Here is a 17,147-nt window from a genome sequence, read left to right as displayed (position 1 = left end):
AATAGGAAATGAAATAGTATTAACCTACCACTATGTGGTAGGTTACTAAGGTTATGAAATTCTCTTCATTCTCTAGCGAGTGACTTTTCAAATGATGCTACATATTAGCAGTAATGCTACTTTTTATTGCAACGCTTTCCCCCCACACTTGACAAATTACGGTGGTCTGTTCGACATATTCCCACTTTAAAACGAACTACCGACCAGACGATGGAAACCCTGCTGTTTTTATTGGGAATTAAGTCTTCCTTCATTTGTTACCAGACCCGCACCTTCTTTGTCTCGTACGGCTACGTTAGCCGCTAACGTAGCCCAGTAGGCTACCTCTCTGCTCTGCGAGGGCAGACACGTATGTGACGTATGTAAGAATCTGCGCCTGCTTGTCTGTGAGGAGAGACGGGAAAGAGTGAGAAAAGCCTGAATGTCCGCAGATAAAAGCAACGGCATGAGAACATATACTCGAATATTAGGCATTTTCTATATCGCACAGAGACAAACCCGCGATATATCATATATATTGCCCAGCCCTACTCTGTACATTGCTGCATTCATCTTTCCCTCTATCCTGACTAGTCTCCCAGTTTCTGCCATTGAAAAACATCCCCATGACATGATGCTGCCACCACCATGGTTTACTGTAGGGATGGTATTGGGATGGTATTGGCCTGGTGATAAGCGGTTTGTGGTTTCCAAACATGATGCCTGGCATTTACACCAAAGACTTCCATTTTTGTCTTATCAGACCAGATCATAGTCATTTTTTATCATGGTGTGAGAGTCTTTCAGGTGAATTATAGCAAATGTGTTACAAAGGAATGGCTTCAATTTGGCCTCTCTATCATAAAGGCCTGATTGGTGGATTGCTGCAGAAATGATTGAAGTAAGGTTCTTCTTTTCTCCACAAAGGAATGTTGTAGCTCTGACAGAATGACCATCGGGTTTTTGGTCACCTCCCTGAGTAGGGCCCTTCTCCCCCAATCACTTAGTTTGAACAGCCAGCCAGCTCTACAAAGAGTCTTGGTGGTTCTAAACTTCTTCCATTTATGGACGATTGAGGCCACAGTGGTCATTGGGGACCTTCAGGGCAGCAGATATTTTTCTGTACCTTTCCCCAGATTTGTCTCTTGAGACAATCCTGTCTGGGAGGTCTACAGATAATTCCTTTGACTTCATTCTTGGTTTGTGTCATTTGTGGGCTTATATATAGACAGGTGTGTGCCTTTCCAAATCTAGTTCAACCAACTGAATGTATATATGTCCCTACAATTAAGCTGTAGGGACATATCAAGGATGATCAGTTGGGAAGTGAGGTCAGGATATGTACCTGACCTCACTTTTGAGCCACATGGCGGAGGCTGGGAATACTTATGTACATGTGGTTTCTCACTTGTTTTCTTCTTAAATTTGCAAAACATTCTAAATTTCTGTCATTATGGAGCATGGTGTGTAAAATTTTGAGGACAAAAGTAAATTAATTCCATTTTGGAATAAGGCTATAACATTAAAATAATTTGGGAAAATGTTAAGTGCTATGAATGCTTTCCTGATGCACTGTAGGTCGACAAATTGTTCCTACCCTAAATAAATATATTAATCTTGTAAAGTCTGTCCAAATATATTATAGTAATGTAGTTCTTAGCATTTACTGAAGTGATTAAAGGGAAATCGCACTTTATTTGGATATTTACCCATCATTTACAATTCTTATGCGAGACAAACACACATGAGGGTTTCCCCTTGGTGTAATTGAATGTGGCACGTAGGACTGGGCGATATATCGATATAAACGATATATCGCAGGGTTGTCTCTGTGCGATATAGAAAATGACTATATCGTAATGTTCGATTATGTGTTCTCACAAAAAACATGCCCGCTTTCCTACATACGTCACATATTGTTGCGCGTCCACCGTCATACGCTCTCGCCGAGAGCTAACATTAGCATGGCTAACGTTAGCATGGCAGGTCGAGTTGCTTTTGGGTGCGTGCATTACACAACAAGCGTTTCACATTCCTCCTCGTCTCTCATTCTCACAGAAACGGAAAACAAGCCCGCCTTCTTTCATACGTCACATACTGATGCGCGTCCAGCGTCATACGCAGTCGCAGAACAGAGAGGTAGCAGCATGGCTAACGGTAGCTGAGGCAGGTCGTACAAGCGGAGCGGAGCTTGTGACAATACAAGAGAGAGAAGGTCCGAAATTGATCACAAATGGAGGAAGAACAATAAATCCCCAAAATAAAGAGCAGGGGATCCATCATCTGGTGGTTTGGCTTCAAGTGGGAAGATATTCAGCAGACAACAGCAATATGCAAAGTATGCAGCAAAAGTGTTACTACAAAAATGTAGCAACACTAATAATTTGTTCTTTCATGTAAAATGTCACCCGTGAGAGAATGAAGAGTATTTAATAAATACACTTTTGGTCAATTGACTTAGTTGTGATTTCTCTCTCTGCATGAAAGTTTAAAAGTAGCATATATTAATGGAGTATGAAGAAGAATGTTTTAATGTAGACACATATGATCATTATACTGCTGTGATTATATGCATCAAGTGTTCATTCAAGGCCAAGGCAAAATATCATAATATATATCGTATATCGCAATATGGCATAAAAATATCACAATATTAATAAAAGCCAATATCGCCCAGCCCTAGTGGCACGCCACCACAACATTTTCATTACCACAACATCAAAATAACTTCTTGTTTTTTTACTTAAAAACAAATTAAAGTGTTATAATATATTGTAGCCCCCAAAATAAATCACACAAAGTCTGGCGCTATTTTTAACTTTTAATACCAATCTTATAACAACTGGCACAATTCCAACAGGTTTTACTTCCCATTAGGGCTGGGTGATATATTGATAATGATATACACGATACATCGCGGGTTTGTCTCTGCGCGATATGGAAAATTACTATATCGTGATATTCAAGTATACATTCTCACGCAGTTGCTTTTAGCTGCGGGCATTACACTACACGCTCTTCCCACTCTTTCTTGTGATTCCTTCTCACAGAGAGTAAGCGCACCTTCTTACACACGTCACATACTGTCACGTCATACGTCACATACGTATACGCCCTCGCGAAGCAGAGAGGTAGCAGCATCGGTAATGTTAGCTGTGATGCTAGCGAAGCCGTGTGAGCGGTGATACGAGAGAGAGAAAGTGCAAATCTGGTAACAAAGAAAGGAAGAATTAATTCTCAAGAAAAACAGCACGGGGTCCATCCAGCAGTGGTTCGGCTTCAAACGGGATGATGTCAAATAGACAACTTTAATTTGTCAAGCGTGGGGCACAAGCGTTGCTACCAAAAGTAGCATTACTGCTTATATGTAGCATCATTTGAAAAGTCACCTGCTAATAACTGTTTTATAAATACAGTTTTGGTCAATTGATTTAGTTGTGATTTCCTTCTCTGCATGAAAGTTTAAAATGAGCATATATTAATGCATTATGAACAAGAATGTTTTAATGTAAACACAGAGTCATCATACTGCTGTGATTATACGTATCAAGTGTTCATTCAAGGCTAAGGAAAATATCGAGATATACATCGTGTATCGAAATATGGCCTAAAAAATATCGAGATATTTAAAAAAGGCCATATCACCCAGACCTACTTCCCGTGCAAACACTTTCGACTCCTGACTATGTGCGTCCCCGGAAACACAACAACACTTCCTCATTCTCCACCAATCTCCTTTCAGACATGGACGGTATGTTTGCAAACATGGGAAAAGCTGACATCAAATCCAAACCACACAAACATAAAACATTAACACAAACTGGTCGTTACAGAATGAAGTGCCCAATGTGACTGTCTGGAGCATTGTCAGCATGTCTGCAATGTGGACATAATTTTTATATATATTGCAGGTATACCCGCGGGCAGCCATTTATGAAATGTGCAAATTTTAATAGGACAATGGCGGCTTTTAAGAAGAGAAAGTGTAACTCAAGTAACATGTCCAAGCAAGTGTGACGTCATGCTTGCTGCAGTTCACCTCTTTTGTCAGCGACATCGAGGTCTTTAAACACGAGTACTTTTTAAAATAACACCAGAAGAAGATGCTAGATTTGTTGTTAGTTGTCTTTAATTTAAAAAAGTCATTGAAAGTTTGTAAACACTTGAATAAATCTCAACAAAGTACATTGTACAAAATTCTTTAAAATTAAAATTATACTCAGCTGGAAATATTCATGTAGGCACAGCACAGACCTTGTACATGGCACTGTATGTCATATCAGAATTTAAATCAAATCAAATATATCATATAAATCAATACAATTAATTAGCATATTAAGTGTGTGTGACGTTAAGCAAGGTGTGTCATGATGCCACTCTGAGTGGAGAGTTTTGGAACTCTTTACCTTGCCAAGCTTTTGCAAAAGTCTGCATTTTTAGGGACAAAAGTATGTGTTTGCTGCTGGACAAAAGGCATAAATGCATGGATAAGTATGCGTTTATTAAAGTATCCGTTTTTGTGGGGACATGGCCTTAGAAGCTGTCAAGTTATCATCGACTTAACAATGAAGATGTTTAATCAGTGGTTGCATCCACAACTGGCTGCGGTAGGAGCAGTTTGTTTTTTTCACACAGCTTAAGCGTGACAAGTATTCATCATATTTGCAAAATAAACATATCCCCTGACACGTAACAGTCATTTGGGAAATGTTTGGCTCTGTATTTTGGAGTTAGTTTGGTAGTTTGAGGTTGCTGTGTGTCCCGGAGGCAAGCACAGAAACGGCCCCAGAAAGGTGCACTGTGCAGGGATGTCGTATAAATGTGCTAGCGAGCGCTTGTTATAAAAACAATGGTCAGATGGATAAAAATGTACTTATAGCAGTATCAATAGTCCAGACTTTTACTTTAATTTCCTGGCGGTAAACCTGCAAAACATTTTTTCTCAGGTTTATTTCGGTTTACATTTTTACACTTTGCACTTTTTTCTTACGCTTTCAGCATTTCTTACTTGCAACTTTTTTGCACCTTAATTTTAAGAGGTTATTGTTAAGTGTTTGTGATTTTATAATTTAGTTTCAGTGATTAAGTGTAGGTTTCACGGTGGCAGAGGAGTTAGTGCGTCTGCCTCACAATACGAAGTTCCTGCAGTCCTGGGTTCAAATCCAGGCTCGTGTGTGGAGTTTGCATGTTCTCCCCGTGAATGCGTGGGCTCCCACCGGGTACTCCGGCTTCCTCCCACTTCCAAAAACAGGCACCTGGGGATAGGTTGATTGGCAACACTAAATTGGCCCTAGTGTGTGAATGTGAGTGTGAATGTTGTCTATCTGTGTTGGCCCTGCGATGAGGTGGCGGCTTGTCCAGGGTGTACCCCGCCTTCCGCCCGATTGTAGCTGAGATAGGCGCCAGTGCCCCCCGTGACCCCAAGAAAGGAAATAACCGGTACAAAATAGATGGATGATTAAAGGGGAACATTATCACCAAACCTATGCAAGCGTCAATATATACCTTGATGTTGCAGAAAAAAGACCATGTATTTTTTTAACCGATTTCCGAACTCTAAATGGGTGAATTTTGGCAAATTAAACGCCTTCCACACCGTGACGTCACCGAGGTAACAAACCCGCCATATTCATTTTCACATTACAAACACTGGGTCTCAGCTGTTATTTTCCGTTTTTTTGACTATTTTTTGGAACCTTGGAGACATCATGCCTCGTCGGTGTGTTGTCGGAGGGTGTAACTACACTAACAGGGAGGGATTCAAGTTGCACCACTGGCAAGAAATCTGCCGCAAGACCCCCATTGAATGTACCAAAGTGTCTTAACATTTGACCAGCCATGCTAAGACAGACATGGCACAGAGATGTATGGATAACCTGCAGATGCATTTGCAAAGATTAAGTCAACGAAATCACAAAGGTGAGTTTTGTTGATGTTGTAGACTTATGTCCTAATCAGACATATTTGGTCACGGTATGACTGCCAGCTAATCGATGCTAACATGCTACGCTAATCGATGCTAACATGCTATTTACGCTAGCTGTATTTACATTATAAACTAGATACCCACATTTAATGCCAAACAAACACTTACCAATCGACTGATTTAAGTTGCTCCAGTGTCACAAAATGCGAAAGTCCTAATCGTTTGGTCCGCACATTTTACCGGCGATGCTAATAAGGCACCCATGCTATGGGCCACTTCATTAGGTACACCCACGCTATGGCCGAATAGCGTCAATAGCTATTCGCTCAATAGCTTCAATTTCTTCTTCAAATTCGTTTTCGCTATCTGCCTCCATACTCCGACCCTCTGTTTCAATTCATGCGTAATCTGTTGAATCGCTTAAGCCGCTGAAATCCGAGTCTGAATCCGAGCTAATGTCGCTATATCTTGCTGTGGTAAACGCCAGGTTGTTTGTATTGGCAGCCGTGTATGACGTCACAGGGAAATGGATAGTGGTTTCGAAGACAGCGAAAATACGGCACTTTAAAGCTTTATTTAGGGATATTCCGGGACCGGTAAAATTTTGAAAAAAACTTCAAAAAATACAACAAGCCACTGGGAACTGATTTTTATTGTTTTTAACCCTTTTGAAATTGTCATAATGATCCCCTTTAAGTGTTTTCTATTGTTGTGTTGACATTTCCTTTCCGTTCTGCCTTGATAGCTGAGAGGATTATAATCAGAAGGTTACACTTGAAATAAAGATGTTAACATTTAATATATTTTTCTCCTGGTCCATACTTTCTATTGGTCATGAAAAAAAACAACGTATAATTATCGATATTTACCAATCTAAAAAAAACTATATTGTGATACAGTTTTCAGCCAAATTCTGAACTTAGTATATGGTACACTTTATATGGGACGGCGTGGCGCAGTGGGAGAGTGGCCGTGCGCAACCCGAGGGTCCCTGGTTCAAATCCCACCTAGTACCAACCTCGTCACGTCCGTTGTGTCCTGAGCAAGACACTTCACCCTTGCTCCTGATGGGTGCTGGTTGGCGCCTTGCATGGCAGCTCCCTCCATCAGTGTATGAATGGGTAAATGTGGAAGTAGTGTCAAAGCGCTTTGAGTACCTTGAAGGTAGAAAAGTGCTATACAAGTACAACCCATTTATTTATTTATTTACACTTTACCCCAGATTTCAACTGGATGCTAAAGTGCAGCGGTACCGCCACAGCGACAGACTATTTCCGTTTCTATTCAAGTCAATGTGTCCGTTTCCACTGCCTGTGGAACGGCACAGACATGGCGGTGAAGTTCTGCATCCATGCCGCAACAAATCCATTCAATTTCGCTAAAATCTGTGTGCATTGAACAGAAAGTCATGCACGAAAAAGAAATAAACTATCCGGTTTACTTTTTAAAATAAAATAGTCAGTCTTTAGTTAGATCATATTTTACAATTTGAACCATCCCATTGGGTGGAAACAGACATAAAGACAGCTAATCAAATGTTTTCAGATGTAATTCAACCTTGTTGACACAAATTGAAGAGAATATGCTGATTCTTAAGGTCCAAAAGTAAGAAACGTACAGGCATATCCCGGGCAGCTGTTTGAGGGGCTGTGACAAACACAAACCCCGTTTCCATATGAGTTGGGAAATTGTGTTAGATATAAATATAAACGGAATACAATGAATTGCAAATCCCTTACAACTAATATTCAGTTGAATATGCTACAAAGTGTTAGGACTTCGCATGGCTGCAGTTGTGTGACCTCAAGTATGCAAAAATCCAGGAGAGCAGAAAGCAGGTAAGATGATTTTAATTTCATCAAAGTAAAAGATATAAACAGAAAGCAGTCTTGCATGGAGATGTTCCCAACATGGTTTTAACTTCGAGCACTGAGGAGTGCTCGAGTGAAACATAAATAGACCTATGTTGATTGACAGCAGCTGAGGACCGCTGCCAATCAACGGCGAGTGTGACAAAAACAGTGCTCAGCGGAGTAAACAGGAAGTATAACAAAATAAGAGCACTGAACAGGAAATAAAGTACAAAACACGAAAAACTATCAGAAAGTAAGTGACAGATCGTTACAGGACCTCCCCCTCAAGGAACAGATACCAGATGTTCCCTGGAAAAGAAAAATGGAAAAAAATGTCCACAAAGTAAGGGAGGGTGGAGGGAGTATTTGGTGGAAGGTCGCCAAACCTTGTGTCCCCGCAGCCAGCGAGGGAAAATCAGGTGGCGACGGCGCGTAGAGCGCCGCTGGAACTGGCGTGGCGGGCGGCCACGGAACAGCCACATCATTGGCCGAAAAAGAGATGAGTGCATCCTGCGAGGAGGACGCCCAGGGCACGGCCACATCCGCGGCTGACGTGGAGGCGGGCGCGCTGAAGCAGGCCCGGAGACAGCAGACAAAGCGGCGGGGACTGCAGCCAAAACAGATACCTCTGCAGGAGGCGGCTAAGGAGCAGATGTTGGTGCCGGCGTGAAAGCGGCAGACGTCATCGGCGGAGTGAAAGCGGCAGACGTCATCGGCGGCGTGAAAGCGGCAGATGTCATCGGCGGCGTGAAAGCGGCAGACGTCATCGGCGGCGTGAAAACGGCAGACGTCATCAACGGCGTGGAAGCGACAGACGTCATCAACGGCGTGGAAGCGGCAGACGTCATCGGCGGTGTTGAAGCGGCAGGCGTCATCGGAGCCGTGATTGTTGCAGATGTCATCGGCGGCGTGAAAGCGGCAGATGACGCCGGGCGAGGAGCAGCAAATGCTGGCCGAGGAATAGCGGATGCCGGCGGTGACGAAGCCCGGCGTGGTGCTGCTCTTGGCGGCGTTGGAGCCGTGCGTAGTGCCGGCGTTGGGGCTCGGCGTGGAGCCGGCGTTGGGGCTCGGCGTGGAGCCGGCGTTGGGGCTCGGCGTGGAGCCGGCGTTGGGGCTCGGCGTGGAGCCGGCGTTGGGGCTAGGTGTGGAGCCGGCGTTGGAGCTGTGCGAAAGCCCGCCAGGGACGTAGATGTCTCCGTGGAAAGAGACGCTGGCGGGGATGACAGCGGTGTGTGCCTGGCTGCACCGCAGTGTATAGTGGGCCCCCCTCCACTAGGTGGCTGCCAGACACCGTTCACACATGCGGGAAAACGTGCCTGCTCGTCGGAGTCCCCCGGTGCGAAAACCAGGGATGGGCGGGAGGGGACCAGGAGGAGGGACGAAGACACGTCCCGTGCCGAGTCCCAGCAGGAGGACAAAAGCGACCTCACTGTGGGCTCCACTGGAGCTCTCGGCGAACCAAAAAAGAGAGCGGGAGCTGGCAAAAAGAGCAGCCGGGGAGCAGCCGCTGGAAGCTGCGTAGGAGCAGGGAGAAAGCAGCTCAGCAGACGACGGGAAGGATGGCGGCGGCGGACGTGCCGGTCGGAGAGCCGCAGTCGGCGACGGAGCCGCGAGACGTGAAGGAGGAGGCGGGCGCGCCGGTCGGTGAGCCGTAGCCGGCAGCGTTGCCGAGAGGAAGGATGGCGGCGGAGGACGTGCCGGTCGGAGAGCCGTAGCCGGTAGCGTTGCCGCGGGAGCCGCGAGGCATGCAGGAAGTGGCGGACGTGCTGGTCGGAGAGCCGTAGCCAGCCATTGAGCCGAGAGGAAAGATGGCGGCGGGGGACGCGCCGGTCGGAGAGCCGAAGCCGGTGGCGTTGCCGCGGGGAGAGGGTCCGCGTCTGTAGGCTGGGACCGCACAAACCTGGCCTTCAAGTCCTCCAGGAATTGTGCGGTCCAGAACGTCGGCTGAGGATTGCCGACAGGGATTCTCGCGAGGTCACAATTTTCTGGCTCGAAGTTACTGTTAGGACTTCGCATGGCTGCAGTTGTGTGACCTCAAGTATGCAAAAATCCAGGAGAGCAGAAAGCAGGTAAGATGATTTTAATTTCATCAAAGTAAAAGATATAAACAGAAAGCAGTCTTGCATGGAGATGTTCCCAACATGGTTTTAACTTCGAGCACTGAGGAGTGCTCGAGTGAAACATAAATAGACCTATGTTGATTGACAGCAGCTGAGGACCGCTGCCAATCAACGGCGAGTGTGACAAAAACAGTGCTCAGCGGAGTAAACAGGAAGTATAACAAAATAAGAGCACTGAACAGGAAATAAAGTACAAAACACGAAAAACTATCAGAAAGTAAGTGACAGATCGTTACACAAAGACAACATATTGGATGTTCAAACCGATAAACTTTTTTTTTTTGCAAATAATCATTAACTTTAGAATTTGATGCCAGCAACACGTGACAAAGAAGTTGGGAAAGGTGGCAATAAATACCGATAAAGTTGAAGAATGCTCATCAAACACTTATTAGGAACAGCCCACAGGTGTGCAGGCTAATTGGGAACAGGTGGGTGTCATGATTGGGTATAAAAACAGCTTCCCAAAAATTGCTGAGTCTTTCACAAGAAAGGATGGGGGGGGAGGTACACTCCTTTGTCCACAACTGCATGAGCAAATAGTCAAAACAGTTTAAGAAGGTTTCTCAAAGTGCAATTGCAAGAAATTTAGGGATTTCAACATCTACGGACCATAATATCATCAAAAGGTTCAGAGAATCTGGAGAAATCAATCCACGCAAGCGGCACGGCCGGAAACCAACATTGAATGACCGTGACCTTCGATCCCTCAGACTACACTGTTTTAAAAACCGACATCAATCTCTAAAAGTTATCACCACATGGACTCAGGAACACTTCAGAAAACCACTGTCACTAAACACAGTTTATCGCTACATCTGTAAGTGCAAGTTAAAGCTCTACAATGTAAAGCGAAAGCCATTTATCAACAACATCCAGAAACGCCGCCGGCTTCTCTGGGCCCAAGATCATCTAAGATAGACTGATGCAAAGTAGAAAAGTGTTCTGTGGTCTGACAAGTCCACATTTCTAATTTTTTTCGGAAATATTCGACATTGTATCATCCGGACCAAAGGGGAAGCGAACCATCCAGACCGTTATTGACGGAAAATTCAAAAGCCAGCATCTGGGATGGTATGGGGGTGCATTAGTGCCAAAGGCATGGGTAACTTACACATCTGTGAAGGCACCATTAATGCTGAAAGGTACATACAGGTTTTGGAACAACATATGCCACATCATCAAATATCTTGTCTTTGTTGTGCATTCAACTGAATATGGGTTGAAAAGGATTTGCAAATCATTGTATTCCGTTTATATTTACATCCAACACAATTTCCCAACTCATATGGAAACGGGGTTTGTACTAACTGATACAGGGGCCAGTGAAGCAGGAAAGTGGTTTGTAGGAGTTGAATGAAATGCATGAACTTGTGTGTGTGTGTGTGTGTGTGTGTGTGTGTGTGTGTGTGTGTGTGTGTGTGTGTGTGTGTGTGTGTGTTCGTGTATGTGTGTGTGCAACACTTGGTAGGGATGATATTACTGTTACTAAAAAATACAGTTGTCGTTCTACAGGGCAAAACTGTCGTCATTTTCACCAGTAAAGTCAATTCCGTCACAGATGCGCCCGCCTGTGGGTATGGATGGACAGCAAACCTCAAGATGTGCCAGAGAGTTTACTTCAGTGTTTACTTTGTGCGATTTCCTAAAAGTCTGTGTTATTTTGCTGGACAGCGGAGCGGCAACAGAAAGGCGGTGGGGATTGCCAGACAACATAGGGCAGTTCCGTTCCGTGTCAGCAATGTTTTCGCTGCTGTTGCGCATCCTGTGAAAACCCGGGTTTACTCCCCCATTTGGTCCTGCCTTGCTTCACCAAGCAAACCATTCGAGCAAAGCAAATGGACAGTAGTCAGTTTTAAAGCAGCACTAAGTAACCTTTCAACCATCATAAAATATTTTCAAAACTTTTGGGATGATACATTGACTTCAACTAGTTGAATCACACCTCTGTCACGGCCTGACGGTGTCTGTATTGCTTTCACTGGCACTGAGCAATTTTGAGGAGGGTGGTGGGAACCCTGCCACACAAAAAAAAACAAATGTGATGACTTTCTTTGCTGCTTACATCACACCCCCTTTTTCTATTTGTTAAAAAGACAGACGTTAATGAGAACGCCTGCGTGCCAGCAATAAACTAAAAGAAAAACGCAGACATGCAATTACTGCGATCATGGGAGAAGCTACAAAACCACCAAAGTAACGTAAAGTTTTTTCTGAGGATGCAAAAAAAGAAAAAGAGGGACAATCAAAGATCTACATCGCCTTGGCTTTCACTTGCTGGCATGAGCTCAAAGAATTGGGATTTCTGACCAACACTGCCTTACCTCTGCTACTGCTAAACTAGTAAGTGACTTTCAATGCTCAAATCAAAATGATAAAGCTAAAGTTAGCTATCAGAAATGTGCGTGGTAGCAATAAATAGCCACCAGCTTGATAGTACGCAGTTCAACACTGACCACCATCCATGCAACAAACTCAAAAGTACTTTATAAAGAAAAAACAATGCGATAACTGCAAACCGCAAATATAAAGTTTGAGTAAAACATGTAGGTTCCTACTGTGAAAATCAAAGATCGAATCCTTGTAGTATTATTGTGTCAGTTGATGCCATATGCGCTAGTCCTCATGGGAAATGTGGTCTTCCTTCAGGCAAAACACTACCGCTTTGGTCCATCGGGGCGGCTAAAAATCAACCAAAACTGAAAGTTGTTAAGTGGTGCTTTAAAGGGGAACTGCACTTTTTTGGGAATCTTCCTATTGTCCACAATCATTAAGAGAAAGAAGGTAGATGTATTTTTGGAATGCACTCTAACTGGTAAATAGAAGTCTGCTTACAATAGAGTCAATGGGAGGTTCTTTATATCCCCATAAATACCTCTAAATAACCATCCAAAATCTGCCAACAATACTCAATTTACATTTTGTGACCTAAATATTGACCAAGTATTCGTAATATTGTTATCATAAGCGCTAATGCAGACGATCTAGTTTTAGCGGCACAGTGACAACTAAGAGTTAACACGCCCGTGCAGCCATGATGAAATCATCGGCTGGTAAACTGCTTTCTCGCCTTGGAGCTTGTGAAAGTTTATTCAAGGTCATTTATAAATGCCTTTCACTTTGATAGTAGAAGGATGAGGACATAATGCGAGAAGATGGTCAACTTTGTCATCCGATTCAGACCCAGATATGACGAGAAAGAAACGAAAGGTGCTTGGTGCGACACCCCTTTTTTCTTCCAGATATTTTGAGTCAATCTTCATCAAAACAGGAATACATCAATATCCTAACGGTGGATATCCCAGTAAGAGCAGACATTGTACAGTAATTAATGTTTGTTGGCTCTCATGAAGTGTGTCGTGAGTAGTAAACAGCGTTGTTGTCAAAGGAAAAAGCAGACGGCATGATGCGTTTGTGAAATTAATGCGCCACCATATGCTTGAAAAGAGCATAATATGTTAATATTACATTTTATTATAGATGTGCGTGTTACTACAAAACATATATACAGGTGGTAGAGTGGCCGTGCCAGCAACCTAAGGGGTTCCTGGTTCAATCCCCAGCTTCTACCAACCTACTCACATCCGCTGTGTCCTTGAGTAAGACAGTTCACCCTTGCTCCTGATGGGTCGTGGTTACTGCCATCAGTGTGTGAATGTGTGTGTGTGTGTGTGTGTGTGTGTGTGTGTGTGTGTGTGTGTGTGTGTGTGTGTGTGTGTGTGTGTGTGTGTGTGTGTGTGTGTGTGTGTGAATGGGTGAATGTGAAAATAGTGTCAAAGCGCTTTGAGTAACTTGAAGGTAGAAAAGTGCTATACAAATATAACCCATTTACATCTTGTATACAAAACACTAATGGAGGTTTTGGATGTTTTGTAAGCATTGTAGAGGCAGAATAGAGCAACTCCCGTAGACTGATTTTTTTTACTGTTAGAATGCTCTAAAAATAAGAATAACACGTGTTCTTGTTTTAAAGGCCTACTGAAACCCACTACTACTGACCACGCAGTCTGATAGTTTATTTATCAATGATGAAATATTAACATTGCAAAACATGCCAATATGGCCTTTTTAAGTTTACTAAATTGCAATTTTAAATTTCCCGTGAGTTTATTGTTGAAAACGTCGCGGAATGATGACGTATACGCGTGACGTCACGAACTGTGAGGAAAAATTTGTGCTGCGCACACACACAGCTAAAAGTTGTCTGCTTTGACCGCATAATTATAAAGTATATTGGACATCTGTGTTGCTGAATCTTTTGCAATTTGTTCATTTAATAATGGAGAATATAAAGAACAATGCTGTTGGTGAAAAGCGGTTTCCAGCTGTCTTTAGCACCGAGACCTAGCCGGTGTTTCTTTGTTTGTTGTGAAAGCAGAGCGGTCAAGCGAACATGTTTTCTCTGCGTTAACCAGCATGAATTTTGAATGGGGAAATTGTTATATTTATCTTACCGAAGACATCCGTGGATTATTCGTCGTTCTGCAGCAGCTGTGAGCTTGGCTCCTCGGCATCTCTCTGAGACACAGTGTGTCCAACGCAGCCATCCGACCTCGAGGTATGTCTTTACAATCTTTACTTTACAATCTTTAAAATCTCACTAAAACACTATTAAAACAATAAGCAGATAAGCGATCTTCCAGAATTATCCTAGCACATGTGTCTAATTACGCTCACACTGCCTTTTTTTTTTCTTTTTTTCCTAGTCCGTCGCTATCAATATCCTCAAACACGAATCTTTCATCTTTGCTCAAATTAATGGGGAAATTGTCGCTTTCTCGGTCAGAATCGCTCGGGTGGATGTGAGGAGTCCGACAATCTGTGACATCACACGCACTACTTCCGGGAAAGGCAGGGCTTTTTTAAGAGCGACCAAAAGTTGCGAACTTTATCGTCGATGTTCTCTACTAAATCCTTTCAGCAAAAATATGCCAATATCGCGAAATTATTAAGTATGACACACATGACACTGAAATGAAATAACAAAATTTCATTTCAGAAGCCCTTTAAAGGTCTACTGAAATGAGATTTTCGTGTTTAAACGGGGATAGCAGGTCCATTCTATGTGTCATACTTGATCATTTCGCGAAATTGCCATATTTTTGCTGAAAGGATTTAGTAGAGAACATCCATGATAAAGTTTGAAACTGTCGGTGTTAAGAGAAAAGCCCTGCCTCTACCGGAAGTCGCAGACGTCGACGTCACAAGTGTGGGGCCTCCTCACATATTCACATTGTTTTTAAATGGGAGCCTCCAACAAAAAGTGCGATTCGAACCGAAAAAATTACAATTTCCCCATTAATTTGAGCGAGGAGAAAGATTCGTGTTTGAGGATATTGATAGTGACGGACTAGAAAAAAATAAATAAAAATTAAAAACGAGTTAATAAAAAAAACCCGATTGCATTGGGATGGATTCCCATGTTTTTAAACACATTTACTAGGATAATTCGGAGAAATCCCTTATCTTTCTATTGTGTTGTTAGTGTTTTAGTGAGTTAAATAGTACCTGATAGTCGGAAGGGTGTCTCTACGGGTGTGTTGACGCGCAGTGTCTCAGGGGAGTCGACAGCAGCTATGGACGGCACAAGCTCAGCTTTTCTCCGGTAAGAACTGACTTTTTAACCACAATTTTCTCACCGAAACCTGCTGGTTGACATTCGTTTGGGATCCATGTCTGCTTGACCGCGCTCTGATCCATAGTAAAGTTTCAGCTCCGGTAACTTTACACAAGGAATCACCGTGTGTTTGTGTGGCTAAAGGCTAAAGCTTCCCAACTCCATCTTTCTACTGTGACTTCTCCAATATTAATTGAGCAAATTGCAAAAGATTCAGCAACCCAGATCTCCAAAATACTGTGTAATTATGCCGTTAAAGCAGACGACTTTTGTGTGTGTGTGTGTGTGTGTGTGTGTGTGTGTGTGTGTGTGCAGCGCTCATATTTCCTTAAAACCTGTGACGTCTTGCGTACACGTCATCATTACACAACGTTTTCAAGACGAAACTCCCGAAAATTTAAAATTGTAATTTAGTAAACTAAAAAAGCCGTATTGGTATGTGTTGCAATGTTAATATTTCATCATTGATGTATAAACCATCAGACTGCGCGGTGGGTAGTAGTGGGTTTCAGTAGGCCTTTAAGGATTGTGAATAAAGTGCAAGATTCCCCCCAAAAAGTGCAGTTCTCCTGTAATCGGCCCCAAAAACGATGGAGAAGCGGTAGGATATTATAGGCTCTACGTTTTCCTACTCCTTTTTGGATATATTGAATTGTGCAGATGTAACCACGTACGGGATGTTCCTTCGGGTAATTAAATAAGCCATGCCATGCCATGACAACCCTGACGCGGAAAAAGGCGTGGAAGTTTACAAATGAAAAATGAACAAGAGTAGTATGCACGCCCTGTCACATTTGATTTGTTTACAACACACAGCTAGGCCTGCTAACGTTTGCTGCTCAGGCAATGTGGAAGACAGCTTTAGCGAAAACTTTACTGTTGTGTTAATGCACGCATTCAGATGTCACCAAAGGGTTGGCTTGTAAGGTTTGTATTCATCCTAATGACTGACCAAGTCTTTGCAAACCCGGACAGATAAACGCGACGATCCACGGTGGAGACGACGCTAGCTAGAAATGCCTCCTCTTTAAGAGCACCGCACAGTTCAGTCGTCATATGCTTCTTAAATAAAACCAGCAGATGATTTTGCTGGATGTCGTATTAATTATGCAAGTAAACAGACAGAAGAGATGCTCTCATCTATAAAATCATGTGCACCCATCTTACCTGCTCATCAAATCTAGTAATCACGGCCTGGACCCATTCCACTGGTTTGTGAGCCGCCATGGCCAAGCGGGAAGACACACCGTGCTTGTGCTGCAAAATCCACTGTACGGGGCTTAAGCTGTCAAAGCCTAAATCGCATATAAATCTGCCCTGAATCGATGGGAGAGGACGAAGGCGGCCAGAATTTTTCTCTTTCCGTGGGATTCACCATGCCACCGCCATTATCACCACCGGAAGTCTTCTTCAGAGGAATTGATGGGAGGTGTTGGAGCGCAGGATCAAGTTAACTTCGCCACACAAAAAAAACACTTCCGTGGTCTTCAGTGTAATATACTCAACCGGATATGAATGAGTATCGTGCATTAGTCGCTACGAAGACTAAAACAGTAAAAGCAATAACTGATTAAAAATCAGCAATTGAAATGTTTATGAGCCATATAGTGCAATTAAATTAAGCTGGACGATTAAATAATAATTTTGTTAGA

General features: G+C 43.2%; 1 protein-coding gene across 4 annotated transcripts in view; it reads right to left on the bottom strand.

The window, feature by feature from the left end:
- The window catches only part of nf1a (neurofibromin 1a), a 165,439-nt gene extending 148,496 nt beyond the window's left edge, over positions 1–16,943 (bottom strand). For 3 of the 4 annotated variants that reach the window (XM_061918762.1, XM_061918764.1, XM_061918763.1), the window contains exon 1: positions 16,663–16,943. In XM_061918762.1, coding sequence (XP_061774746.1) covers positions 16,663–16,722 — 60 coding nt within the window. In that variant the 5' untranslated portion in view covers positions 16,723–16,943. Of the gene's footprint in view, positions 1–11,823; positions 11,897–16,662 lie in introns of all 4 variants that reach the window. The other variant, XM_061918765.1, reaches the window with a different exon arrangement.
- Positions 16,944–17,147: the final 204 nt, after the last annotated feature.

The sequence above is a fragment of the Nerophis ophidion genome, linkage group LG13 (genome assembly GCF_033978795.1).
Source record: "Nerophis ophidion isolate RoL-2023_Sa linkage group LG13, RoL_Noph_v1.0, whole genome shotgun sequence".
Taxonomy (NCBI): Eukaryota; Metazoa; Chordata; class Actinopteri; order Syngnathiformes; family Syngnathidae; genus Nerophis; species Nerophis ophidion.
This window is presented reverse-complemented; position numbering and strand designations above follow the sequence as displayed.